Raw genomic sequence first — 27,947 nt, 5'->3', positions numbered from 1 at the left:
TTTTTAACAATCAAAAACTGAACCCTCATTTACAAATGTAATCAAAGCCTTAATTCAGTACAGTAGAAGCACATTTAGCAGCAGCAGTTAAAAGTTGGCTCCACAAGCAGTTCATCACATTCCTCCTGGCAGATCCTTTTGCATAAGTACCTGTAAGCTGCCAACTTCAAGTCTCTCCATACATGTTCTATGGAGTTTATTTCTGGAATTTGACTGTTGGTTTTTATTTTTAAATATACAAAAAACGAAATTTCACCTTGTCATTATGGGTTATTGAGTGTGGACTGATTTGTAAAATTGGCAATTTCTTTTTTTGGTGAATCTCCATGTTGAAAGTATAGAGTGAATTACTCTGAATTTCAACTGAAGCCACTGTTGTAAGTGTTAAGATTCTTTAATGATCCTGTCGTGTCTCTGCAGCCTGCCTCAACAGGGGACGACAGAGCCATGTGTTTTACCTGCAGTGTGTGTCTGGTCTGTTGGGAACCTACAGATGAGCCATGGTGAGTGCACATCATAAACTACAGTGTGCATTTATTTAGCTGCTGGACCAAATACTAAACTACTGCCTGTTGTATGTTATTCCACACATATCTATAACCCAACTTTTCTCCACTAAATCCAGGTCGGAACACGAGCGACATTCTCCCAATTGTCCGTTTGTAAAGGGCGAGCACACACAGAACGTTCCGCTGTCAGTGACACTGGCGACCAGCCCCGCCCACTTTCCCAATGGCCCTGACAGTTCTGACAAGATCGCCTGTTACGGCTTTGGCAGCTGCCCACAGTTCCTGGCTGCTGCTACCAAGAGGGGCAAGATGTGCATCTGGGATGTCTCCAAAATGATGAAGGTCAGATCATCGAACTGTGAACACATAAGGAATTATCATCGGTCCTGTTCTTTGCATCCAAACATGAAGGCGTCAGACATAAATGTTAGGATTGACCCCATATTAAAGAGTGTGTGATTGTGTGATGACCAGGTGCATTTGAAGTTTGACATCAACCCGTACGACCCTGCCATCCTGAGGCAGCTGATCCTGTGTGGAGGCGAGCAAAGCCAGCAGACGCTGACAGAGTCTCGGAGACCAACTCTGGCCTGGCTAGAGGAGTCCTCCTCCTGCTCTGACCTGCCCAAGCTGGAGGGAGATAGGTGAAGAACTCACATTCAGTATACACACATCAACAACTTGTGCAATTTTTATGATGGAAAATCCCCCCTAATGGAATATTCTCTCCAGCGATAGTTTATAGGGATGATTTAAAGATACTTCGGTACCAAATTGAAGCCAAAACTCTAAAAACATCATGGTACTTTTATGATAATTGACTCTCGGGACAATATTTCTACAGCTTACTATACACAATTCTTTCTTTTAGTTTTCATATAAAAATATTCTATAACACTTTTGGAATATGAATGATATTTAAAATGAATAAAATGGGATGGTGATGAAACCTTTGCTACTCACTGATTTATCAGCTCTAACAAGAGAAGTCCTCTGTATTTGGATTATCTCTTCCAGATGTTCAGAACAGTGATTAAACCAAGAAATAAAAGCAAAAACTAAAACAGCAGGAAACCAGTTACAGTTTGTTCACAAAGATTTTCACAGTGGTGAGATATACATTCATTTCTAGGTACCTACAGAGTTAAAGAGTTAATAAATAGACTATCAGTTTTATCATCATGCCCTCAAATCAAATGATCTTTAATCACACCTTAATGTCAAGAAACAATGTGGACCACTGCAAAGAGAGTGTTCACATACTGTGACATGGCCACTAACTCCCTCCTACTTTGTTTCATCACAGTTCTCAAGTTTGGGTTGTGTCATGTTCGACATGTTTTCTTAACCACATCTTCTCTTCCAGTGATGACCAGTTGGAGGATTCAGACAGTGATGAGCATTCCCGATCAGAGTCAATAACAGGTACTTTGTGTGTAATCCTACGCTTGGGGGTGGCCCTCTTGTTAACTTGTGAATGATCCATATTTGTGTGAATGCTTATTAGAATTGTATTTTCCATCACTCATGCTGTGGTATGAAAAGGAAAAATCTCAGCTCTTTCCTTTTTTCTGTTTTAGGTCAGCAGTCTCAGTGGGAGAGCATGGACGTTAGCCTAGGAGTGACAGCACTGAGTGTGCTCCAGCAGCCAGAGAAGCTCCAGTGGGAGGTCGTTGCCAGTGTGCTGGAGGACACGGTCAAGGACCTGGAGGAGCTGGGTGCCAACCCCTCATTAAACCAAGCCAAGGCCCACAGCCAGGCCAAAGCAAAAGACAAGGTCCCCGACCACCACAACATTCCCTTCCCCTGCCTGCTGGCTGGAGGCCTGCTCAGCTATCGCTCAGCATCCAGCACCCCAACCCTGGCTGGGCCCCAACCCACAGCCCCATCAACAACACGCAGGACCACAGAACTAAGAACTCAGGGCCCTGAGCCCTTTCACTCTGGGCCTATACAGGACCAAGGTCCCATGGAAATAGAGACCTGCCATCCCCAGACTGCAGCCCAGCAGCAGGGCCATTCTAATCTAGCAGGTTCTCATCCTCCAAGCCCCTCTTCTCTGCAGGCTGTGCACAGGACTATACCCGTACTGCTGCTGTACAGTATCAGAGAGGTGGATGACAAATCCTCAGGGCAGGTGTTTGCTCAAATGAACAACCTTATGAGCAAGGGTCTGCACGAGGAGGGCTTCACTGTGCCACAGATCATAGAAATGGAGTTTGACACACATGAGCAGCTTCTTCTTCAGGATCCACCAATCACCTACATTCAGCAGTTTGCTGATGCAGCAACTAATCTGGCAGGGTTAGATGGTCACATGGACAAATGGAGCACACTAGCTGCGGCAAGTGTTTCTGCCCCACCTCGACCTGGAGCGCTGGTGCAGTGCTTGAGGCTGCCCAAACAGCTGGAAGATGAGAATCTTTATGTGGACTCAATAACGCCCTGCTGGGATGGTGTGCACCTTCTAGTCGGCCTGCAGCCTTGTGGCGCTGAATCTCTTAGTGCCACAAATCAAGTTGAAGCTCTCAACAATCTCAACCGCCTGCATTCTGCCCTTTGCAGTCAGCGCAAAGGAGATCCCCTACACCCAGTGCCCAATGGGGTGGAAGGCCACCACCCAGTGGACTCCCCACCTCAGACACCCCTCATTCTGCCCCCGGGTGATCAGCAGCAGCAGAGGTCCTCGAGTAGTGGGAGTGGAGGGGGCTACCTTGCACTCTACAAGCTCAACTACTCTACCCGTATTGTCACTTTGGATGAGGAACCTGTGAAGGTGCAACAGATCTGGGACCCTTGTGATGCAATCACCTCTCACATATTGCTACCTCCAGATGTGCTGGATGGCAGGGAGGATGACAGCGAAGAAGCTCCTGAAGAGGCTCATCCCTCTGCTCCAAAAAATGGCTTGTCTGGGTTTGGAATGGGCCCGGCAGGTTCTGCTAGCTCTGGAACTGGGACTGCATGTGGAGCAGCCACAACCAGCAGCTGCAGCGCTACTGTCACTAGTCTCTCCACCTCTGCCTCCAGTTCCAAAGACTGCAAGAGGTTAGAGGTGACAGGCCTGGGACACCTGGTGGTGACCACAAGGGCGGGATACATTATGATTCTGGACCTGTCCACGTTAGAGGTCCTGGCCAAGGTGGAGCCGCCTAAGAAAGAGGGGTCACTTGAGGAGACAGACCCCTTTGTATCAGTTACCTATTGCTCTGGGACCGATCGCCTTTGTGCCTGCACTAAAGGTGAGTGTGGTCTTTCTGGACCTGTTTCCCCATAGAGAACAGTACTGTTGACTACCGGGATGGAAAGGTCGGCTTTTATCATCCTGAATTTTTGTTTTGCACATGTGCTTGTTTGATTGTATTTCCTGTTATGTGTTTACCTCTCGAGTGTTCAGTAATAGCAAGGCCTTTTCACAGACAAATGTTAGAGAGGAAGATGCATGGTTTCATACTGTATATTACTGGTATTTTTTTGAGTACCTAGGACTACTTTAAACAAGGAAATTCCGTACTCACTCCAGAAACCTCACAAAGGCTGTAGTTAAAAGTTTACATTAAGAACTTCAGGTTCTCTCTTGCTCTCTCTCACTCACACTCTCACACTCTCTCTCCCATTATGATAGCTGATCAGCCAACATATATATATATATATATATATATATATATATATGTGTGTGTGTGTATAAGTTGCCATATATAAAACTATTGCCACAAATATAATAATATATCATATATATAAAATGTGGCAACTGTTCCTAAGATGTCGTTATCAAACCCTAATGACAAGGAAATGTAATTGAGACTATATTTTATAGTTAAACTTTACATACAAGAAAACACAAACACAACCAAAAATATATAACTTGAATTAAACATACATAACTGCACATCTATTCTGCATTGTTTATGCTGTAACATAAGTTACAGCAACATAAATACTGCCACTGGTATGTCTGGGAAAGGCTGATATCATTTTTTGTCTATTTATTCAGAATGTACTGTAATGTTAATTGTTAATTCCGATGTAACAATTTATTTATGCTTTGCAGAAAATCATTTACTTCCACTGGAAAATATAGTTTCAGTCCCTACTGTAGAATACCTGTCTTCTTAACACAGTTATTAATTTTATATAATTCACTGTATCACATATTGTGGTCCTTCAGTGCCTCCAGGTAAATTATCCCTATCTGTTGGTGGTCATTTTGTTTCTGCTCTCCTCTGAAGGTGGAGAACTTCATTTCCTTCAAATTGGAGGCGTGTGTGACGATGTAGATGATGGAGACATGTTTATTGATGGCCCCCTTTCTAAAGGGGCTGAAATGCTGCTTGAGGGGGCCAAGCCCTCCTCCAACCCTTCTAGCCCAGGGATCACAGGTAGAACTGACACAAGACACTCACTCACATTACTTTGTTGGCCTCCCTGTGATACTGTTGTGACGTTGAATCTGATGAGCCACTGACCTTTGTACAGGAGTGGACCTCCTGGTGGACCAACCGCTGACCACGGAGAGCCTGATGTCATTGGTGGAGCTGACACGCTTTGAGACATTGACCCCCCGCTTCTCAGCTACAGTGCCGCCATGTTGGGTGGAGGTGCAGCAGGAGCAGCAGCAGCGACGCCACCCACAGCACCTTCACCAGCAACACCACGGAGATGCAGCCCAGCACACTCGCACCTGGAAGCTTCAGAGTGACAGGTATCTTTAAACACTAAATTATCTAGATCGTGGGTTAGGGTTAGACAAATTAAATGTCCATACATCTGCTAAGAAATCATTGAACAAAGACACCCTGTGTAGAGTCGGTTCCAAATGTCTGGTACCCACTGTCACCATAGACTTGTGGAATTATCATGTTACTTCTTTGGCATCACAAAGCTCCAGTGTCAATTTCCTTGACATCCATCTCCAAACAGCAAATATTAGTTGTAAATTCTACATTGACAGTTGTCTTACTTTTGTCGGAAGGGAGGGGGGACTTTTATTTGAACATTTAAGTGGTTGGTGACCCATATTCTCTCTGCAGCTCCAGCTGGGACGAGCATGTGTTTGAGCTTGTGCTGCCGAAAGCCTGCATGGTGGGCCACGTGGACTTCAAATTTGTCCTGAATGCCAACATAGTCAACATTCCTCAGATCCAGGTCACTTTACTGAAGAACAAAGCTCCTGGGCTGGGTAAAGTCAGCGGTAAGGATTTTTATTCACACATTAATCTGAAACGGTAGATTTTTTTCTTCAATAACAGGATTTTGAACAAGGATATGCATGGACTTTTAGTGATATGGTATCAAAAGATGTCTTTGCTCTTTTCGTAAGTAGTAACTTAACTGAGATGTTATTGAAACAGCTTCTTGCATATTTTTTCTTCACTGGTAGAAGTGCCTGTGTCTAAATGTTGCTTCTCATATCTTTAACAGAGACGGCGGTGGACAGACAGATCTCCTTTCCCCTCTCTAGTGTCCTCCATGCTAATGGGGAGAAGAATGGTCAGCCTGTGCTGCATGACTTCACAGAGGACATCCAGTTCATGGACATAGAGGAGACATCAGGTATAAGAATTTAGTCTGTTTAGTTGTAGATCTGTTTTATTTTGGAGTATTACAGCTTTTCACTTTATCTGAAAGACACTCAGTTATCAAGCTCTCAATTTGTCTTGCAAATAGCCAGGTTCGCCTTTTTTCGACAGATGGGTTTGGGATTTTTTTTCAGATCCTCCGGGGAAACAAACAGCTCAGTGTTCGGTGGGTCTCATGATGTAAAATGCTGACCCTGAGTATAAAGACTATACTTGAATCAGCAGTTCTTTTTTGGTACTGCAAATCATGAATTAATACATAGAAAATAGAGGACAAAGCTAGATTTGAGGCCCCCTAACAATCAATTTGTCATTGTGCATTCTTATTCATGGTCACTGGTTTTTCATTAGCTGTGTTCAATTAACAGACACTACTGCTCACCTGTCAGTAACATTGTGTAATATTCAACCTTGATGTCTGACATTTCCTGCTCCACCTTTAATAGGGATGAAGGTGCCCAACACAGATAAAGTGTCCTATGTCTAAAGTAGAGCTTTGTATGTTTGTCGTAGGGTCCATGTTATGTCCATTCCTAGAGGACCATAAAGAGGATATCCTGTGTGGTCCAGTGTGGTTGGCTAGTGGCCTGGACCTCTCTGGCCATGCAGGCATGCTCAGCCTCACCAGCCCCAAACTGGTCAAAGGTAATAACAGTCCTATCTATACGTTTGTAAGAAGTCACATTCTGATGCTGACCACAGTTTTATACTAAATAGTGTTAAGAATCATCCATGAAGTTGTGAGTGGATCAATGTTTCTCACTTGTCCTGTTGGTCCCTGCATTGTAGGCATGGCCGGAGGGAAGTACCGCTCCTTCCTGGTCCACATTAAAGCAGTGAGTGACAAGGGCATGGAAGAGAGTCCCCGGCCTTTGGTCAGAATGCCCAGTGCTAAGCCCCAGGGCACCAAAGCGCACTCCCTGTCCACACTGCTGCAACGGGCTCAGGCCTCCAAGGTACAAATTCAGTCTTGAGTTTTGTTTGCATATTTTTTCTCAACCAGGAAACAGAGCTTCTTTTTCAGAGGTGAAACAGTGCCAACTCAGTGTACTATGTGGTTCAGAGTGAGGTGGCCTGTCTGGCTATCCATGGCTGCCAGAATCAAATTCAAGTCTTCAAGTTTTTAGGATAAAAGGACAAATTAGTCAAAAAATGACGAGTTGTATGATTAATCATTTGGGTTTTTCTGTATATTTGTTGGTCTAGGTGTAGAGGACTGTATCTCAATACAGTTAGACAGCTCACTAGGTTAGACAGACAGCTAACTTCTGCCCAACAGACTTTATATACATATAGAAGCCTGCTGGCTTCATTGGTTGTTCCAGGCTTTTTAAACCTTGGTGGCGAACCACCACACATTTCCTCCAGTTTTCAGCAGAGCCATTATATTTAAGGATATGTCATCAACTGTGCTCTTTACAACCTGAACAGTATGACACACCCACTGAGGTTATAATGGTTCACACTCCCATCTGGGAACCAACTTATTTTTGGTTATAAATCATTAAATAATGAATTGCTCAGAATGTTGGAAACTTGTTGTGTAAACTGAATTGGAACCCATTCCTTGTTGGTGGAAAAGAAGTTACAGTGGCACTACCCAGACATAATCATGTTTGTTTTTGGTACGTGTTTGTGTGTGTTTTTGTGTGTAGGACAAGGTTTCTGCAGTGAAAACAGAGACACCAACACCTTCTAAGAAAGTAGAAAACCTTCGAGGCTGTGACCTACTGCAAGAAGTTTCAGTCACAATCAGAAGGTTCAAAAAGACGTCGATACCCAAAGAGAGGTCAGATCACGAGACATCAGGTTCTGTAGTCTTTGCTGCACACACTGCAGTTGTTAACTTTAGACTTGACTGTCTTTGTGGTGATGTGCTTTTCAGGGTCCAACGCTGTGCCATGCTGCAGTTCCCAGACTTCCATGAGAAGCTGCTGGATGCGCTGTGTCTGCGGACAGACAGCAGCCCGGCCACTGAGCATGCTCAAAGCCTCATCCTGGACATCCTGTGCTGGCTGGCTGGGGTTTTCTCCAACGGACCCTGCAGGTAGGACTTTAGATGGAGCAAATAACAATTAGGCCATTATCATCCAGGATATATATGTGACTTTGACTTTGTGTCTTCTTTTTAGCTTAAGAGAGGGAAAGGAGGGGCTTCTGGCAAAAACCCGGACACGGCTGACGGATATTGTACGGGTGTGTTTCTTCGAGGCTGGGCGGAGCATAGCGCACAAATGTGCTCGCTTTCTTGCACTTTGTATAAGGCAAGTAACATGGTTGTTTTTGGTTCTTTACCAACCCCAGGAACTTCCTGGAGCTACCCATAACCTGAATCTCAAAAGAAACTGAAAAGTTATTTTCCATTTCAATTATACAGTAAACCTCTGAAAAGAAGAGACCATATGGTGACACTTGTCAGTAGTTAATGTCTGGGTAGTAAAGTTCCTGTAATGGAGCAGGCCTATCTTCTGAAGTAGTTTCTTAATAACTCATGGCTTTATGTGGATATGATATTCAACGTGTTGTTTTATTTCTTGCTGTAGCAATGGGAAAGGAGACCCAAGTCAACAGGGTTTTGGTGTGAGTCTTCTCAAGTCTCTGCTTGATAATATGCCTTACTTGCCTGCAGCAGCAACAGGTGGTAAGTAACTAAACAGCAATACAGAAGGACATACAGTTCCTATCCCCTGTTTCTCCTCCATGACTCCAGTTTAAATATTCTGACCTGTCCCTGCTGTCTGCTTTCAGGCTCAGTGTTCTGGTACTTTGTGTTACTGAACTATGTAAAGGAGGAGGACCTAGCGGGCTGCAGCACTGCCTGCGCCTCTCTGCTCACTGCCATCTCTCGACAGCTGCAAGACCGCCTCACTCCACTGGAGGCACTGCTGCAGACCAGGTACCCATTCAATGATACTATTCCTGAGAGACATGCATGTTCTCCTAATAAGGCAATATTCCCAAATATAAGACTATCCTCTCACCCCACTCTCCATATTCCCCCAGGTATGGCTTGTACAGCTCTCCATTTGACCCAGTGCTCTTTGACTTGGAGGTCAGTGGTTCTTCCTGTAAGAATGCCTTCAACAGCAGCATCGGTGTCCAATCAGATGAGATAGACCTCTCTGACATCCTTTCAGGTATCCATTTAGTGACAAAATGCTAAAGCCACGTTATTCTTCTGAGTTTTTTAAACATGCACACTCTGGAGTGAAGATATAATTGCGTCAGACAGTCACTGAGTGTGAAGGACCTGATGCTAAATATTATATAACTTTATGTTTAATTTAACGAGACGACACATCTCTTTTTTTCCTCTCTGATGTCCAGACTGGGTTAATTCAGTTCTTATCCAGTTACTCTTATACTGCAACCTGAGCTCATCTGCCCATTTAATTCCTCACTGTAGTAATGTGACTACTTCTAATGGCGCACACTCTTCTGTGGCTGTAGGAACATTCTGCTTCTTCTCTCACATCCTGGTAGAAACTCATTGCTTAAAACAAAGTTAGCCTGAGTCTCGTTTACACAGGTGCATTTTATGTTATTGAATGAAGCACTGAAAACAAGGCAATGGTCACTGAAACAATAACCAGTCTATATATTCATTCATGAAATTATGAAGTGTTTGTTCCCCTCCATAGATCAGGGGAACATGGATTAGGGATGGAAGAACTCAGGGAAGGAGAGATAAAAAGAGAGGAGGAAGGGAAAGGGCAGAAGAAAGAAAAAGTGAGACAGAAAATATTTTATGTCTGTACCCAGACAAGACCCAGATTGAAGACTCAACCATTGTTTGCCACATACATTAAATGATTGGTACTTTTCAAATACCAAATCACTGTTTAAAACATATAAATAAAAGACTTTAATGAAACAATTCCTCCATTAATACTGTTCTCAACTTCAAGGATTGCCATGGAGTTAATGTTAATGTGGGGTTAGTCTAATGGCCAGATCCTATTTCCTGGATGATTCACTTCATTGTCTTCAGCCTGTATCGTATCTTTGTCTTCTTTCTTGCAGACTCAGCATGATTTCGCTCATTACTCCGTCCCACTGGTGTATTAATGACACTTTAGACCTGTGAGGGCTCTACTGATCAGCACTGTATAGTCAAAGTTCAACTCTTGGTCAAATTCAGACGGATAATCATACATAGTGTAAAGTTAGATGCACTGATCAGGACTTTTTGAGACCTCTGGGTTTAGCTCTGATCTGTGTTCACGGTTTTAAACCCCCCTAGCTCCTTTGTATTTCAAACACTGGTTCAGAACCCATGGATCATGCGCTATAGTAAGAAAGGTAAAGGAACACATGACATTTTATAATTTACTGTGGTTGTTTTTTCTGTTAAGATGTAAAATGTGGGTGTAATCTTAGGCAAGTGAAAAACAACTAACTCTGTGGAAAAAGTGTTTAGTCAAGACAACACCTACTCTGTTCTGTTTCTCCAAAATGACACATCTCTGTGGTGCATGCCAAATCATTCCTTTCATTATGATTTTTTTTAAACTTAACAAGGAAAATGTATTGATGCCCATTTCTACCAATGTAATGGGGAAAAAAAAAAGTTATTTCCCATTTTGATGGGAAACCTTTTCAAATAGGTTTCTCAATGATTTGACAAAATCTCCATTCTGTAGCTTTAAATTACACACTCTGATGTTTACATGAATGTTTGTTTCTTTGTCTTCCAGGAAATGGGAAAGTGAGCAGCTGTGCAGCAGCAGAGGGCAGCTTCACAGCGTTAACAGGACTCCTGGAGGTGGAGCCTTTGCACTTTACTTGTATCTCCACCAGTGATGGCACACGTGTGGAACGAGATGACGCTAGCATGTTTACTGGTAAACATAACTTTCATTGAGGTCATTTTTGGCTCAAGTTTCACTGTACTGGTCCTTGTCTGAACCTGCGTCTCTTAAACCCCAGTGAGTACGTTCGGCGTGACCCCGGCAGTGGGCGGCCTGTCCACTGGAACGGTGGGTGAAGCATCTACAGCTCTGAGTTCTGCTGCCCAGGTGGCACTCCAGTCGCTGTCGCACGCCATGGTGTCAGCAGAGCAGCAGCTGCAGGTCCTGCAGGAGAAACAGCAGCAGCTGCTGAAGCTGCAGCAGCAGGTGAACGTCTGAGTTGATGTTACAGATTCCTTTTACACTGCAGGTGGTCAGTAGTCAATAATGTGATTTCTATTGGGACAGCAGTGCCCAGATGTGTTGAACACATTTTCCAGTGGTTCCTCTGTTGTTTTTATTGTGGACTTTTTCTCACAAGAACCACAAACTGAGTTACCCATTGTTTTAGTGTGTAGTATCTAACTCTTTGTCTGTGCTGAGGACAGAAGGCCAAGCTGGAGGCCAAGCTGCATCAGACCACCTCTGCAGCCGCCGCTGCCGCCTCTGGTGTGGGACCCATCCACAACTCTGTGCCTTCCAACCCATCCTCCACTCCAGGCTTCTTTATTCATCCCTCTGATGTCATCCCCCCGACACCTAAAACCACACCTCTCTTCATGACCCCTCCTCTCACGCCACCCAACGAGGCGGTGTCAGCAGCCTTCAGTGCTGAGCTGGCTCACCTGTTTCCAGGCTCCATGATGGACCCAGGGCCTGTCAACCTGGCTGCTCACAAGAACACACAGAAAGCCAAGCCGGTTAGTAACATGCATCATGAAGCTTGGTTAGTTAATGATTGCTGTTATCTAACTGTGGAGGAGAATTGTTTTCCTGGCAACAAATAGGAACATGTTTCAATAACTCTAACCATGATTTTGTCTTTGCTACAGAGCCCCATTGGCAGTGGTCTTGCTTTGGCCATTTCCCAGGCATCTCACTTCTTGCAGCCTCCTCCACACCAGTCCATCATCATAGAGCGGATGCACTCTGGTATGTCAAGTTGCAATATTTCGTATTAACCAACCCAGTTTGAATCATAAATCACATTGTTATATAATGGCCTCACACCACCAGAGCAGCAGTTTGAAAAAAAAAAAGGAACTTGTTTGGAAAATGTCTGCTCCCCTTATCCCCAGGAGCTCGTCGCTTTGTCACACTGGACTTTGGTCGTCCTGTCCTGCTGACTGACGTTCTGATCCCAACTTGTGGCGACCTGGCCTCCCTGTCAATAGACATCTGGACTCTGGGTGAGGAAGTGGACGGCCGCAGGCTGGTCGTGGCCACTGACATCAGCACACACTCTCTCATTCTACACGACCTGCTGCCACCCCCTGTCTGCAGGTTCATGAAGGTCAGTGAGACAGATGGTTGGCAAAATGTTGTGAGTCTTTTGTGCTGTTGTTAAGTTGTTGTAATGATATATCCTCTTTGCTTTCTTTAACCATCAGATCACTGTGATTGGTCGCTACGGCAGCACCAATGCTCGTGCAAAGATCCCACTGGGTTTCTACTATGGCCACACGTACATCCTGCCTTGGGAGAGCGAGCTTAAGTTGATGCACGACCCTCTCCGGGGAGAGAGCGAGGCGGCCAGTCAGCCAGATGTAGATCAGCATTTGACTATGATGGTGGCGCTGCAGGAGGACATCCAGTGCAGGTAAGATGTGGATTAATCAACTCCAGCACGAAACACATATTCCAGCTGTGTCCCCAGTTTATGTGTTAAATGACCCGAAATCTGTTCACTCCTTTCTGAGTCATTTTCTCAGGCATTAGTGAAACAGTAAATGTCATTATACAAGACATCTTTACTTAGCATACTAAATTCTTTAGCAAGTGTATGAACTCTGCATATTTTGTGATTATAGCTGCACTAACATGCATTTGTAAGTTCACTTAAGCCATTGTTCTATAATGTTTTGATCCCAACCGAAGATCAAAACCAACATTGTTAGTCAAATATGATACATGTATAGATGAAACTTTAAAACTGTGTGAGAGAAGGTACTTACATTTCCATGCCCTCTCTGTTTCTTGTTTACCAGGTACAATCTAGCCTGCCATCGACTGGAGACCCTTCTGCAGAACATCGACCTGCCGCCTCTCAACAGTGCTAACAATGCACAGTACTTTTTACGAAAACCAGACAAGGTGGTGGAGGAGGACCAGCGTGTTTTCTCAGCCTACCAGGACTGCATCCAGCTGCAGCTGCAACTCAACCTGGCCCACCACGCCGTCCAACGACTGCGTGTGTCACTGGGCGCTAGCCGCATGTCACTCCCCACAGCTGGAGGTGTGGAGGCCCAGGAGCTGGTTCACAGCTCCTCCACAGAGCAGCTGAGGACCATCATCCGCTACCTGCTAGACACACTGCTTAGCCTGCTGCACTCTAACAACGGTAAGCAGGAGACAGGACACAGCTGGGTCTGCTGGCCCCTGAAATGTTTTCTTGCTTTTTTATGGACAGTATCATGAATAACACCATTGATTCAATCTTCACGTCTGTATGTTTTCAGGCCACTCTGTGCCCTCGGTGCTCCAGAGTACCTTTCATGCCCAGGCCTGTGAGGAGCTCTTCAAGCACCTTTGCATCAGTGGAACACCCAAAATTCGCCTTCATGCTGGCCTGTTGTTGGTGCAGCTCTGTGGAGGCGAGCGCTGGTGGGGCCAGTTCCTCTCAAACGTACTACAGGAGCTCTACAACTCAGAGCAACTGCTCATCTTCCCCCAGGACAGGTAGGGGTTCATTGTTTCCATCGTTATTTATTTGGGCTACTGTATTTGATGGTGGCAGAAGAGACATGACAGGGATGAGGGAGTCAGATGCACCAAAGGTCTCTGATAGATTCTAACATCTCGATCCACATCAAGACACATTTTTTAAAACTTGGTGTTGGAGAATGTAGTCAGTGGTTCCTCGTATATACCACCTACACAAATAATTATTTAAATAAATAGATTTATTCATTAGTAAAATTTAGTTTAGAAGTTTACAGAAATAAAGAACAAGCACCTTTTTAGCATTTCTATATTAGTCATTCCTCATTGCCAAATATCTAACCAAGAACATTTTATTGAATCTGACACAGCTGGTTGGGTCACACAGGTACTCAGTAAAATATTTAATGGAAAGTTCATCTCTGTCCCAGCTGGGTTTCACATTAAATGCTCGATTTACAATGTCCAGCCAGTGAAGCTTGATGCACATACAGCAGTAAGTAACTCCAGTTTTTCCATCTCTCTCCATCTCAGGGTGTTCATGCTCTTGTCCTGCATTGGCCAAAGATCTCTGAGTAACAGCGGAGTGTTAGAGGGCCTCTTGAACCTCCTGGACAACCTGCTTTCTCCCCTGCAGCAGCCACAACTGGCAGTTCTGCGCAGGACTGAAGGTAAACAAACCGTAACTGTGGTATGTCAGACTCCTAAAGCCGGATGAGCATAACACCTTACGAGGACAGAGTCATGTGTCTTTGTAGATGTGCACATTTACATTTATCCATGTGGCAGATTATTCTTTGGACAAAGGAAGTACAATTGTGTGTTTTTTCTAGGTGTTTTAGATATCCCCATGATCAGCTGGGTGGTGATGCTGGTTTCAAGACTGTTGGACTATGTAGCCAGCATAGAAGACGAGGCCTCAGGTGGAAAGAAACACCTTGGTGGAAAAGAGCGGGAGAGAACCTATACAGGTAAATTAACTGAGTTTCTGAGGATTTTATTCCACTACACAAGCTTTAGTTTATTTGAAAGTATTGAAAAAAGTTAATTTATAATTAATAATCAGTGGCTAATCACTTCTCAATGTACCTACTAATTCCACAAATGTCTGTCTCCATATCTCATGACTTTTCACATCTAATCGTCTATGCACTTGGCATGTGTATTGGCCCAAGAGAGTGCAGTGCCGAGTTTTGCATGCTTTGGACACAGAATGCGTTATTAATAAACTTTATAATTTTATCAATAAACTTTATATAAACAGGTATCCAGCTCTCTGTAGCTGTCAGTGGGGGTGGGACATTGTTCTGTGGACCGAGTTAAACACGTCCTCTTATTTTGTCTGATCATCACTTGACTTGAATATCTATTGAAAGACTTGGATACAGTCAACTTCTTTACATCATTTATTCATCAAAGCTATGTGTTTAGTATTTATATCATGCTTCTTTACTGCTTCCAGTGTTTGTGAACTGAGGGTTGTTGTTGGTCTGTTCTTCAGGTATTCAGTGGAGCTTCATCAATAACAGCCTCCAGTCTCAGAACTCCAGCAGGTCGGCTAAAAGCAGCAGCAGCCTCGACAGACTCTACTCCCGCAAGATCCGTAAGCAGCTTGTCCACCACAAGCAGGTAAATGTGTCTCATTCCAGCACCGGCACAGCATCAAACCGTGTATAACAGTCAAATACAGAGTAATATGTGAAAATGTGTATAAAAATGTCAGAAACCCTAAGAAAAAGTTTTTGTTTGTTTTACATTTGCCCCTGTTTTACATTTGCCCCTGTTGTCTATGAAATACTTTTGCTGTGCTTTTATTTATCATGCCCTTTTTATTGTAGCAGTTAAATCTATTGAAAGCAAAACAGAAAGCTTTGGTGGAGCAAATCGAGAAGGAGAAGATCCAGAGCAACAAAGGCTCCTCGTACAAACTGCTGGTGGAGCAGGCCAAGCTCAAACAAGCTACATCCAAGGTGAGCAGCTTATCACACGCTGCTGCTCAGAGCTCCGTCTGCCGTGCCACCATGTTCTCACCTCAGGAATCACTGTGGGGCAGCGTATGTTTTACAGAGCACTGCCGCTATGTCCTGTGAAGTGCATGCAAACTGAATTGCATTTGATTCTCAAAAAATTATAGTTTTGGTCACTGCTTCTCTGTTATGGAGGGATTTTACCAGGATTCACTCACCTTGTATTATACACTAGTGGCCAAAAGTTCCTTGGTGAATTTTAGTCAGTGTAATGTCTCAGTTTCTTAAATTAAAGCTCAGAACTTAATATTATACAGATATTTCATTAAGTAATCATAAATTGAATCTAAATATTTGACTCATCCAGCAGCTGACCATTATTTTTACATCATTTTGTTTTTTCTACATTGGAAATGAAACATGGATCAGACAGTGTGTTCCAACAGTGTCAGAAGTTTACACTGATGTGTCCTCATAATGCATTTCTTCATCCCTGTCACTGTACTTGAAACAGCTGAAATTTCAATACACACTGGAGAAATGAGGTCACTCTAAAACCTTGCCTATTAGCGAACATGTTTCTGTCGCTGCTCAGTAATATTAAAACACTAGTTGGATTCAGATTAAGTGTTATATGAGTTGAAAGCGATGCAGATTCGAAGTGGGGCTTTTATTAGCTCCTCTAATAAAGTAGGATGTCTCATAATTCCATGTTTATCCTCCCTTCCTCTTGCAGCACTTTAAAGACCTGATCCGTCTGCGGCGGACTGCTGAATGGCCACGCTCCACATTGGACACAGAGTCCCCAACAGCCAAAGAAGCCCCAGAAGTAGAACCTCTGCCCTTCACACTGTCCCATGAACGCTGCATCTCTGTGGTTCAGAAGCTGGCCCTCTTCCTCCTCTCCATGGACTTCACCTGCCACGCTGACCTGCTGCTCTTTGTCTGCAAGGTAATCATCTGAAACCTCTACATGGGCTTCTTAAATGCATGAATCTGTAATACTTCTAATCATAAATAAATTATTTTCTTACCCCCTCAGGTCCTTGCTAGGATAGCCAACGCCACAAGACCCACAATCCACCTGTGTGAGGTGGTGTCTGAGCAGCAGCTGGAACGACTGCTGCTTCTGCTTGTTGGGACGGATTTCAACCGGGGCGACATCTCCTGGGGGGGAGCATGGGCACAATATTCCCTCACGTGCATGCTACAGGACATCCTGGCAGGTGTGTTTAGTTCAACATAGTGATGGGAAAATGATTTCTAATCACATGTCATATAAAAAGTTTCACAATTAAGAAGTCACAATGAAGTCAGAAAATGACACAATGCACAGTCAAAAGAATTGTGATATCTCTGCATCTTACAGGACTATGGACATGACCTAAAGCTTACATAGATCAAAAATCATTTATGATCACACGGCACAATGACATCATCCTGACATCCCTATGAAGTCAGAAAATGTCATAACGTAATAATACATTATCTTGGAACCATTAACATTAGAGATATTAATCTACAACTTATTTAGAGTTGCCAATCACAGTACCATATGGAAACACTTAAATCATGATGATATCATTTTCAAATGTGAATATTACAAACAGCGAGTGTGCATGATGTAGACATTGTGTTATCTAATTTAATGTTTTTTAGTAATTTAACATCTTTGGACACACACAAAAACACACACAGGTCACTTAAAAGTAAAATTGGTATACATAGTATGCATATGTATTCAACAGAAAATGATGTCTCACTTTTGTCGGCTCCTCAGGTGAGCTGCTGTCTCCAGGATCTCTGGACGTCATGGATGAGGCGTCGGGTGAGGAGGCTGGGGCGTCCTCCTCTTCAGCGGGGGCTGATTCGGATGACTCCCTGCCCCAGCCCGCACCCATCCCCTTGGTAGAGAGCATAGATGAGGCCCTGGTACCTGATATCATCGCAGGTACTACCGCGACCTCCTCACTATTCCAAAGTGCGTGGGTAGCCCTGTCCGTTCTCCACACTTCCCACAACACCAAACAAGATGTTGATATGAACCCACTCTTTCCATCATCACTATTTTCTGTGGTTAAACTTTCTCCTGTTTTTTCATAGCTGCATGTTCTGCCTTTTAGAGTAACAGATCAACATTTGCAGGTTCAGAGGCATTTTGGGAAATATGATATTTGAAGTGATGTTATCTCTGTCTTCTGCATCATATGGGTGTGTCGTTGCCATTCAACTGTAGAATACTGAATGCTTGCTTATAGTAGGGATTTTTCCAATATGACACACAGAAGCACAGTTATTACAGAGACATTTGATTATTACCGTGTCGTGTGCCTCCAGTAAAGGAGTGGAAGAGCTAATTGCTTGATCGGCATTAAAATTGCCCAGTGAAGTGCGGGAGCAAAGAAAGACTTTCTTGCTTGTATATTTTTCTAGTGGGCTTGCTTGGCAATATTAAAGCTGTTTTCATTATTCAAAGGTGCTCCACCACTGTCATCTTTGGAAAAAGATAAAGACATAGACTTTGACTTGCTACAAGACCTGATGGATGTTGATATTGATCCTTTAGATATTGATTTGGAAAAAGATCCACTCGCAGCCAAAGTGTTTAAGGTACGTGGACATTATATATCTTGTGCTTCCTTGTCTTTGCCATTACCTTGTACAAAGTTTGGTATTACTGTATTGATTGATCAAAATGTAATTCATCAAATTTCACAATTTCACAAAATAGAATGTTCACAAGAAAAATTAACTTGTAGAAAGGGGAAGTTTTTTTTCTAAGATAAGGTTGATTTTTGAAGAAAATGTTTTAATATTACGAGATAACATAATTTCATCACAAACAAGAAAAAATCATATATTAAGCATAGTTTTAATATACTGATAATTTTTCTTATGAACATATTTTCAATTATATGTATATAGCATAGTAAACATGACAAACAAACTATAAATGTCAGCTTGTGAGTCAAATGAATGTGGATTTTGCCAGGTTATGTTGGTGTATTGTGTAAATATTACCATTCACTGTACTACTAAATTTAAAACATACATTTTCTTATTTAAGTGAGTTTTTCATCACAAAATTACGAATTTATCTCATAACATAAAATTCTTAGAATATTCACTCTTACCTGTTGAAGTATGTTTATTTTCTTGACAGTGGGGCTAATGTCTGTTTTAACTAACAGAGTCAAAGATTAAAATTTTTTGATATCATTACCTTAAACAGAGGATTTTGAAAAGTAAATAGTGGTGCAGGCCTCCGTTGCTTAAACTGATCCACCTTTTACTTCAACAAAAATTTCATTTGGATTTATGAAAGCAAATGTAGAAATTGCTCTGCTTACAGTACCTGTTCACATCTGTCCAATCCCCTTCCCTCATGTCTCTTCTCAGCCTATAAGCAGCACCTGGTATGACTACTGGGGAGCTGATTATGGCACATACGGGTACAACCCTTACATTGGAGGGGTGGGTATCCCCGTGGCCAAACCTCCAGTTGCTGCTGAGAAGCCTGGCTCACAGAGTCTGTCAGTCTCTGTGTCACAGGGTGAGTGATTGCTGAAGATGGAGTGTATCTCGTACCAGCCTTTACCTCCTTAAGTTAACGTGTTAGTGTCTTTCCATCTAAGCTGTCACCTCTGTGTGTTACAGCTCTGGATGCCCGGTTAGAAGTGGGCCTTGAGCAGCAGGCTGAATTGATGCTCAAAATGATGGCGACTCTACAGGCTGACTCCATTTTACAAGCGCTCACATCAAGCTCATCCACAGGTAAAGCACACCAAACGAAGCTGGAAATTCTCAGTGCTCGTCTACAAGTGCTTGTGTCATGGCTGTAAGGTTCCTTTGCCGTCTGACTTTCAGTGAGCCAGACCTCCAATGGCACCGATGACTCCCTGCTGAGGGCTCTCCATGGCGGAGGCTCTCCTCCAGGGAGCAGCCTCATAGTCCAGCCCTCGTCCATTCCCATGCTGAGTGCCTGCTTTAACAAGCTCTTCTCCATGCTGCAGGTCCACCACGTACAGGTCAGGACATGCTCTGTTGGAACCCACTGGAATTATAATAATGACACATTTTGATATAGAAATGTATGTGTTATGCTGAGTGGAAGCGTTGAAAATGGGCTTCGATTAGCTTTTTTGGAACAAATTTCAAATTACACCGATTCACCAAACTCACTTTTTTAACCGTATAAGTATAACTTTTAACTTTTTAGTTAAAGTTTAGTTTTTAGGAAATCTTTCAAAAATCAAAACAACCTGCCCCACTCACAGCCCCTCCTCATTTCCTGTGTCACAGAAAAACTGATTTTTTGATATCAAACTGCTTCATTCAGTTTTTTCCTGTTTTAACGGTAACACAGTGTTGGTTATTTAATCCCAAAACCCTGAGTCATCACAACTAACTTTACACTGGAGTTTTGAGAATGAATGACTTTGACATCTATGTAGAATACCTTGTAAACTCACTAAACGAATCAACTAAACCTTTGAAACCCTTTTCTTCTCGCTCAGTTGGAGTCACTGCTGCAGCTGTGGTTGACGCTCAGTCTCAACACTTGCTCTGGTAGCAGTGAAGAGAGCGGCTCGGACATCTTTATGTTCAACGCCAGCCGAGTGCCCACCATTCCGCTCAACCAAGGTCAGGACTCACCCACACACTCTTTCCTCACATACTGCACCTGTGATGGGTTTATTACATCGCTTCACATTGTGTTTTTTCTGTGTTTGTGTCTGTCCAGCATCCATCAGCAGTTTCCTAACCGTGCTGGCGTGGTACCCCAACACCTCTCTGAGAACCTGGTGTCTGGTGCTGCACTCTCTCACTCTTATGACCAACATGTCAGCCTGCGGTCAGTACCACACATCCACTGGTTTCCTTCTATGTCTTCCTGTAGAGCTCAGTCAAGACAAATCTTTGGTCGTCCTCTCAAAGAGACACTTTCTCTTAAGTGCGAGAGCTCATTTATTATGTCTGATCAGTCAGTTAATGTGAAATAAAATGTTAATTAATTTAGTCAACATGAGAGAAAGTTACAGATTCAGATGATATAATGAGATATTACAGAAGTAAAAGAGCTGAAATGCTTTGTGAAATATGCTTCACCAAATTAGGTCTGACACGTCCATTATTGTCAGTAATTTTTCCTAACTCGGCCATTTAGGAGCTACATTTAGCCTTAACACAAATCAGGGATACAGCTGCAGAGTCACATTATTCTTATTAAATTAGAGTCTCCGATAATGCAGCTCATGTTTCTCATTCTTAAAATCTTTTTTTTGATGTGAAAGTATCCTTGAATGTACCATCTAGTTAATGAGCAAAATGCCCCCTGCTCAAAAATTCATTACCACAGTAACTTTGACCAGACCAGAACAACCCTGATGGATTACTTTTGTCCAGACAATTTTAATGTTTCTTCAAGGTGACTTCCAATGTGCAATAAATTAATTGGAAAACAAATCCTGTTTGAAAGATCAGAATTTAATTCCACACACGCTTTGTGTTTGGTGTTAAAAATAGTCAGTAGTCACAAGAGAAGCAATAGTGGGAGGTGAAAGGCAAAGGATCGAAATATGTTAATGTTTCTGTACATGAAAGTATAACTTAGATTAATGTATAGTATGTTTTTTGCCTTGTATTTCCCTGGTGTTTAGTGATTTGTATAAAACATGTGTTTGAACTTCCAGCCTCCAGCAACGGGATGAGTTCTCAGGAAAGCACAGCTCAGCAGATGGTGTCTGATCCCACCCTGGTTCATGTCCTGGTGCGCTTCCTGTCCGGCAGCAGCACCAACGGGACTAGCCAGCACACCTCTCAGGTGGGACCCACCGCCACCCAGGCCATGCATGAATTTTTAAGCCGCCTGCAGGTCCACCTGTCCTCCACATGTCCGCAGATGTTCAGCGAATTCCTGCTCAAGCTCATGCACATCCTGTCTACTGAGAGGTAGGCTTTCATTTTTTGGGGGGAAAATGTAGCAATGTTGCTTCAATGTTACAAGCACATTCAGTCATTTTGACTAGTAGTGGTCTTTGGTAACTAATGGACAATCTTAAACCTTCAGGGGTCCGTTCCAGTCAGGCCAGGGTCCGCTCGATGCACAGGTGAAGCTGCTGGAGTTCACTTTAGAGCAAAACTTCGAGGTGGTGTCAGTGGCCACCATCTCCTCTGTCATTGAGTCCATCACGTTCTTGGTTCATCACTACATCACCTGCTCTGATAAGGTGGTTTCCCGCAGCGGCTCAGACAGCTCTGTGGGTGCCCGCGCTTGTTTTGGTGGCTTGTTTGCCAACATCATCCGCCCCGGAGATGCAAAGGCTGTGTGTGGAGAGACCAGCCGTGACCAGCTGATGTTCGACCTCCTCAAGCTGGTCAACGTGTTGGTGCAGCTTCCTCTGTCTGGAGACAGAGAGTTCAGTGGGCGGCTGCCGCCTGCTTGCAGCGGAGCTGCTGATAGTAGCGTGTCAGATGAGGAGAAGGTCTGTGGCAGTAAAGAAAGCGTGAGTGGTGGATCCTCGTCCAGTCAGGGTCCTCCTGCCGGTGTGGCTGACCTGGTCCTAGCCAATCAGCAGATAATGAGCCAGATCTTGTCAGCGCTGGGCCAGTGCAACAGCAGTGCCATGGCTATGATCATAGGTAAGACAAACCCACAGAAATGTACTGCCTGACCCTCTAGGTCTGTCACATCTACCAAGCGTCTCAGCTTCTTTCTGCTCATTGTTTTGGTTTCATGTCTGTTACTTTATAGTTCTGTTGCATTTAGCTTCTGAAGAGCCAGATATTTTTTTGGGGGAGTTTTTTTCGATGAAAGTCTTTTCCATAATTACACTTTTTTAACCACTTAATCAGAAATTTAAAGAACACCACAAGAACTATGTATCAACTGCACGAAATAATGACTTAAAATTGTGGAGCTTTCTCTCCCATTTGTTGCTGTTGCTTGGAGACAGTACAACAGGTTATCCCAGTCTCCCCACAGCAGACTCTTTTTATGTGAGATAGTGTGCTGCTTTATTTTCATGAAGGCATGTGGTGATGTGCATGGTTCAGTGTTCACTTTAGCTGACTTGAGCACAGCTGCTCAAAAAATGCACAACACATGCCAATGAATGTATTTGCAATATATGACATTTTTAAGGCTGTTAATGGAAATGGATTATTCCTTGACAGCCTGATTAATAATGTGTCTGTATTTTGTTTGCAGCTGCACCCAAGTGGCTACAAATTTAGCAATGACTCCTACTTTAAATGTTGATCCACAGGAAGTTGAAGCTTCCTCACATGTACATTTTAAAATGACTTCTAGATCATTGTTGTCATTGATTTCCCTGAACAGCAGCCACTAATTCCACAAGTAACATTTACCGGATAATGAGAAATACACAGCAATACTGAGCATTGATATTGTGTAAAGTGTACTGAATTGAGCGACAGTGTCTTCTTTCTTATGAATTCAAAAAGGATGAAATTTGTTATTTCTACACACCCTGCTTTAACCTCTGCATAACCTGCAGTACATTTAAATGTCTAGGCCTATGCCCCCTTTGCAGGATTATGCGGGTGTTGAGGTCAGTTGATGAATAATGAAAGTCAATGTGCGGATGTTTTGATGGAACCAGTGAACAGAATACAAAAATCGGGAAGATAAACGTCTGACTGTCCTCTCTGGTCTCCAGGAGCCAGTGGTCTCCATCTGACCAAACATGAAAACTTCCATGGGGGTCTGGATGCCATCTCAGTGGGTGACGGCCTCTTCACTATCCTCACCACCCTCAGTAAGAGGGCCACCTCAGTCCAGGTCATGTTACAGCCCATCCTCACTTACATGGCCTGTGGCTACATGGGCAGACAGGTGAGCATCAAACTGATGTTTTTGGGCTTTGATAATGTGATACTGAAATACTTCTGGAATAAATGCAACAAGTAGCCCAGTGCCATATCTTTGATTTGTGTTTTGTAGGGGTCTCTTTCCACATGTCAGCTGTCGGAGCCTCTTCTGTGGTTCATCCTGCGAGTGTTGGACACCAGCGAGGCTCTCAAGGCCTTCCATGATATGGGTATGTGAATATATAACACCTCATTGTCCTTATTTACTCAGCTTGACTTACCAAAACCTTTTAAAGGGTTTAACTATTGTTATGCCAAACATATTTTTGCACGCACTGCTTAACACAGTAGAGTTTTCCTGATCCATTAATGGAGCTCTTATGCTTACTCTGTGATAAACTCATTTTGTTATAAACTCATTTTGTTCACGATAAAAGCATCTCCCTGGTTCGCCTGTGGAAACTTGTAATGCGACAAAAGTTAAACTTCATGAATATGCTGATATTTTTAAACCTTGAATGTTAATTTACCAAAACTCTTGTGTCCCTAACCAGGTGGTGTGCAGTTGATCTGCAACAACATGGTGACCAGCACCCGGGCTATAGTGAACACAGCACGCAGCATGGTGTCCACCATCATGAAGTTCTTGGACTCAGGCCCTGGAAAGGCAGCGGATGGCAACCTCAAAGCCAGGGTGATGACCTCAGAACCTGACAACGCAGAGGGACTCCACAACTTTGCTCCTTTAGGTGCCTTTCAGTCACTTGCAGCTCGGACTGTTACATTCACTGGGATGATGTTTTTACTATAACAGGCCAAACAAACTTGCACAAACTCTTTTCTAATTGTACATATGTCACTCTATAGGCACGATCACATCCAGCAGCCCCACAGCGCAGCCAGCTGAGGTCCTCCTTCAGGCCACGCCGCCGCACCGCCGGGCCCGCTCAGCAGCCTGGTCCTACATCTTCCTGCCAGAGGAGGCGTGGTGTGACCTCACTATTCACCTTCCTGCTGCTGTGCTGCTGAAGGAGCTCCACATCCAGCCACACCTAGCTTCTCTAGCCAGTGAGTGATGGCAAATATACACTATCAGTTAAAAGTTTTACAACTCCCCCATTTCTCTTGTTTTTACTGAAATTTCAGCCGCTTCCATTTGACAATCTTAAATGTACCATTGTGATTTTACTGTATTTTTACTGTTTCTTTTAAAAAGTGTATTTTCAACTCACCTGGATGAAAACTCAGCTGTCATTCCTTGTGTAATTGTCTTCACCAAACAGCCTGCCCATCCTCAGTCTCAGTGGAGATCAGCGCGGACGGGGTCAACATGTTGCCCCTCTCCACACCAGTCATCACCAGCGGCCTAACGTACATAAAGATACAGCTGGTGAAGGCAGAGGTTGCCTCTGCCGTTTGCCTGAGGCTGCACAGGCCTCGGGATGCCAACACCCTGGGTCTGTCTCAGATTAAACTCTTAGGCCTGACAGCGTTTGGAAACACTTCCTCTGCAACTGTCAACAACCCCTTCCTGCCTTCTGAGGACCAGGTTTCTAAAACCAGGTACAACGACCTGATCCTGGATTGAGATTATATCCATGTGGATATGGTTTGGGTATTCTAACCTTTTCCCTCTTCCTGTACAGCATTGGATGGCTGCGTCTTCTCCACCACTGCCTGACGCATGTCAGTGACCTAGAGGCCATGATGGCCAGTGCTGCAGCACCCACCGCTAACCTGCTGCAGACTTGCGCGGCACTACTCATGTCACCTTATTGTGGCATGCACTCACCCAACATCGAGGCCGTGCTCGTCAAGATCGGCCTGCAGTCGACGCGCATCGGACTCAAACTCATTGACATTCTGCTGAGGAACTGTGCTGCCTCTGGCACAGACCCAGGCAGTAAGTCACACACAGTTTAAATCCACAGTACCTTAAAGACATTTATAACTATCTGAAAAAATGTTCTAAATAAATCTTTAGATTAGATTGATAGCGTTTGAAAGACTTGGTGTTTTGGCCCTCTAAGTTAGTGCGTAAGTGGAAGTGTTTTTATGCTGCTTCATTTGATCAATTTCTGTCTGTTTGCTCACCATGATTATGCTTTCAATGGCTGTTCTCTTCCTCTCTCCAACTGGCATAAAATGAGAAACATGCATGCATATGACTGGCATGGTCAGGAGCACAGAAATGTCTTAATGAAAGGGATGTAACAGTCAGACCTAAATCTGAAAGTTTCAGGTTTTTGATCAATGAAAAATGAGTTAAATCTTGTCTGTTGAATTAAGTTCACAGGGGTTAAAAATAATCAATCCAGCATAAGCACCATCCTTATTTTAGTCTTTGCTTCTCTCTTCCTAGATTTGAACAGTCCTCTGCTGTTTGGACGACTTAACGGTCTCTCCTCAGACTCCACCATCGATATTCTGTACCAGCTTGGCACCACACAGGACTCAGGAACCAAAGACAGGTACATTAACATTCTGTTTTTCCCTAGACTCAAAGGTCTTCAATCTTCCCTCAATGAGAAGAACAAGCAATGAGAAACAGTTTTCTATCAAGGTTATATTCCAGACAGACTTATAGGCTGACAGTAAAAAGTGTCCTTAGACTCTGTGACTTATTTTACTGTCATGTGTTTTTAAGGTGCTAAATTAAAAAATGTATAAATAATCCTCACATAATCCTAGTTATGAGTTATTTATCCAAGCTTGTTCTGGATCTAAACCTTCCAGGATCCAGGCTCTCCTCCAGTGGGTTCATGACTCTTCAAGGGTGGCAGCTCACAAGATGAGTGGCCCCATGGGATACACTGGGGCCGGCACTTCTTCTGCTTCTCTGAGAGAGTACGGCCTCCTCATGCCTTCACCCTCTCACCTCCACTGTCTGGCAGCCATCCTGTGGCACAGCTACGAGCTGCCTGTTGACTATGACCTACCTGCACTGCTCAACAGAGAGCTCTTTGAGTGAGTATACACATACAAGTGCATATTATATATTGAGAGAGGGCATTAGTATGTATACATAAAATAAGAATCTGAGCTGTTGCACATACACCACATTATTTCTGTTCACTAAGAAAATTGTTGTTTTTAGAAGCATTTAGGTTCACACTGATAAAAAGAATGTGGCCACGTGCATCCCAGACCACCTCTAAATGAGTTCTGAGTGAATCGAATCTCAAATACATCCTTAATGTGTCTTGGGTGTGTTCACACGCTTGGATAGATGTTAATTACAGGTTTGAACAGGGCCTATGATGACAATTGTAAAATGTCGGTTGCACGTCTGAATAAACACAAGTTATAGAAAAGACAATCTTACAATGTTGGCCCTTGTAACATTTCAATAAGATTTTCATTACAAGTCAAGTCTGAGTGGAATATTCAAATTAAACATTGAACACCAGAGCAGTAAAAGGTTAAATATGCACACACAGAGATTAATTGTGCGTCTCTTTCACCTTGTGAAGACCGATATAATTAATGCATCATTTATCATCTCTTAAGCACAAAGAATTAAATGAAATCAGCACAATAAAAAAACAGGATGCACTATTGAAAGCAATTGAATGTGGTGGTTGAGGAATGATCAGAGCTTACCTAAAAGCAATCGTTAATCTTCGTGGTACAATAAATATTTCTATAAAACTTTATGGCAATTAGCCCAGCCGTTGCTGAGACTCAGGACAGATTGTATGACTTTGTCAAATGTACTTGAAGGGCAATAGTAAGAACGGCTTGTAAACTCTAAGCATGTTTCAAGGTTAGACTTTAATTTTAACTTTGTGGTAATGTTAATACATGAGATTTCTTTTGTTCATATTACAGCTTTAGTAGTAGTGAATTCCCGGGACTTAAAGGTCCAGTGTGTAAGATTTAGGTGAAAGGGAACTATTGGCAGAGATTGAATGTAGAATAATCCTCATGATGTTTTCACTGGTTCATTTCATCTAAATTGTATGAATTGTAGTTTTCTTTACACCATAAAAGGCCCTTTATATTTAAATACTTTATATTTACATCGAGGGGGTCCTCTCTATGGAGGCCGCCATGTTTTTTACATTAGTCCAGACTGGACAAACTAAACACCTTTTGAGTTTTTATGACAACTGAAGCTACCACAGGTTCTTTTTCATGTTTGGAAGGAGAGGGTGAGGTGAGGGGTGTTCAGCTGCAACATGCAACTTCAACACTAGATATCACAAAATTCTACACACTGTACCTTTAAGTAATTTTTGAGGGAGAAAGTACATATTGTACTTTGATAAGTAATCCGACAAAATTAACTCTACTCATGACTTGCAGTGAATTCTACACAAATCAGTGGATGTTTAAATGTTAATGTATTCCTACTTATCATGAACATGTATTGATGTGCATCAATTTTGATGATGCAGCCTTTAGAAAGTGGACATCATAAATTCCTGTTTGATTATTGATTCAATT

General features: G+C 43.2%; 1 protein-coding gene across 9 annotated transcripts in view; it reads left to right on the top strand.

The window, feature by feature from the left end:
- birc6 (baculoviral IAP repeat containing 6) overlaps window positions 1–27,947 on the top strand; it is a 97,965-nt gene that overhangs the window by 10,752 nt on the left and 59,266 nt on the right. For 2 of the 9 annotated variants that reach the window (XM_020091737.2, XM_069539228.1), the window contains exons 6-53: window positions 421–503; window positions 626–851; window positions 984–1,153; window positions 1,876–1,934; window positions 2,090–3,751; window positions 4,739–4,888; window positions 4,986–5,211; window positions 5,540–5,700; window positions 5,931–6,062; window positions 6,602–6,733; window positions 6,878–7,044; window positions 7,744–7,877; window positions 7,974–8,135; window positions 8,221–8,352; window positions 8,632–8,729; window positions 8,837–8,984; window positions 9,092–9,225; window positions 10,786–10,932; window positions 11,018–11,205; window positions 11,427–11,738; window positions 11,871–11,970; window positions 12,117–12,331; window positions 12,429–12,637; window positions 13,026–13,378; window positions 13,497–13,716; window positions 14,233–14,369; window positions 14,532–14,669; window positions 15,200–15,327; window positions 15,540–15,668; window positions 16,402–16,617; window positions 16,708–16,891; window positions 17,446–17,646; window positions 18,142–18,275; window positions 19,065–19,218; window positions 19,323–19,439; window positions 19,533–19,693; window positions 20,183–20,309; window positions 20,410–20,520; window positions 21,359–21,617; window positions 21,736–22,307; window positions 23,348–23,523; window positions 23,632–23,728; window positions 24,053–24,247; window positions 24,366–24,566; window positions 24,782–25,061; window positions 25,145–25,401; window positions 25,861–25,969; window positions 26,235–26,465. In XM_020091737.2, coding sequence (XP_019947296.2) covers window positions 421–503; window positions 626–851; window positions 984–1,153; window positions 1,876–1,934; window positions 2,090–3,751; window positions 4,739–4,888; window positions 4,986–5,211; window positions 5,540–5,700; window positions 5,931–6,062; window positions 6,602–6,733; window positions 6,878–7,044; window positions 7,744–7,877; window positions 7,974–8,135; window positions 8,221–8,352; window positions 8,632–8,729; window positions 8,837–8,984; window positions 9,092–9,225; window positions 10,786–10,932; window positions 11,018–11,205; window positions 11,427–11,738; window positions 11,871–11,970; window positions 12,117–12,331; window positions 12,429–12,637; window positions 13,026–13,378; window positions 13,497–13,716; window positions 14,233–14,369; window positions 14,532–14,669; window positions 15,200–15,327; window positions 15,540–15,668; window positions 16,402–16,617; window positions 16,708–16,891; window positions 17,446–17,646; window positions 18,142–18,275; window positions 19,065–19,218; window positions 19,323–19,439; window positions 19,533–19,693; window positions 20,183–20,309; window positions 20,410–20,520; window positions 21,359–21,617; window positions 21,736–22,307; window positions 23,348–23,523; window positions 23,632–23,728; window positions 24,053–24,247; window positions 24,366–24,566; window positions 24,782–25,061; window positions 25,145–25,401; window positions 25,861–25,969; window positions 26,235–26,465 — 10,034 coding nt within the window. Of the gene's footprint in view, window positions 1–420; window positions 504–625; window positions 852–983; window positions 1,154–1,875; window positions 1,935–2,089; window positions 3,752–4,738; window positions 4,889–4,985; window positions 5,212–5,539; window positions 5,701–5,930; window positions 6,063–6,601; window positions 6,734–6,877; window positions 7,045–7,743; window positions 7,878–7,973; window positions 8,136–8,220; window positions 8,353–8,631; window positions 8,730–8,836; window positions 8,985–9,091; window positions 9,226–10,785; window positions 10,933–11,017; window positions 11,206–11,426; window positions 11,739–11,870; window positions 11,971–12,116; window positions 12,332–12,428; window positions 12,638–13,025; window positions 13,379–13,496; window positions 13,717–14,232; window positions 14,370–14,531; window positions 14,670–15,199; window positions 15,328–15,536; window positions 15,669–16,401; window positions 16,618–16,707; window positions 16,892–17,445; window positions 17,647–18,141; window positions 18,276–19,064; window positions 19,219–19,322; window positions 19,440–19,532; window positions 19,694–20,182; window positions 20,310–20,409; window positions 20,521–21,358; window positions 21,618–21,735; window positions 22,308–23,347; window positions 23,524–23,631; window positions 23,729–24,052; window positions 24,248–24,365; window positions 24,567–24,781; window positions 25,062–25,144; window positions 25,402–25,860; window positions 25,970–26,234; window positions 26,466–27,947 lie in introns of all 9 variants that reach the window. The other 7 variants (XM_020091745.2, XM_069539229.1, XM_020091727.2 and 4 more) reach the window with 5 other exon arrangements.

This window comes from Paralichthys olivaceus, chromosome 14 (assembly GCF_024713975.1).
Source record: "Paralichthys olivaceus isolate ysfri-2021 chromosome 14, ASM2471397v2, whole genome shotgun sequence".
NCBI classification, from domain to species: Eukaryota; Metazoa; Chordata; class Actinopteri; order Pleuronectiformes; family Paralichthyidae; genus Paralichthys; species Paralichthys olivaceus.
Note: the sequence above shows the minus strand (reverse complement) of the source record. Positions and strands in the feature narration are given on the sequence as shown.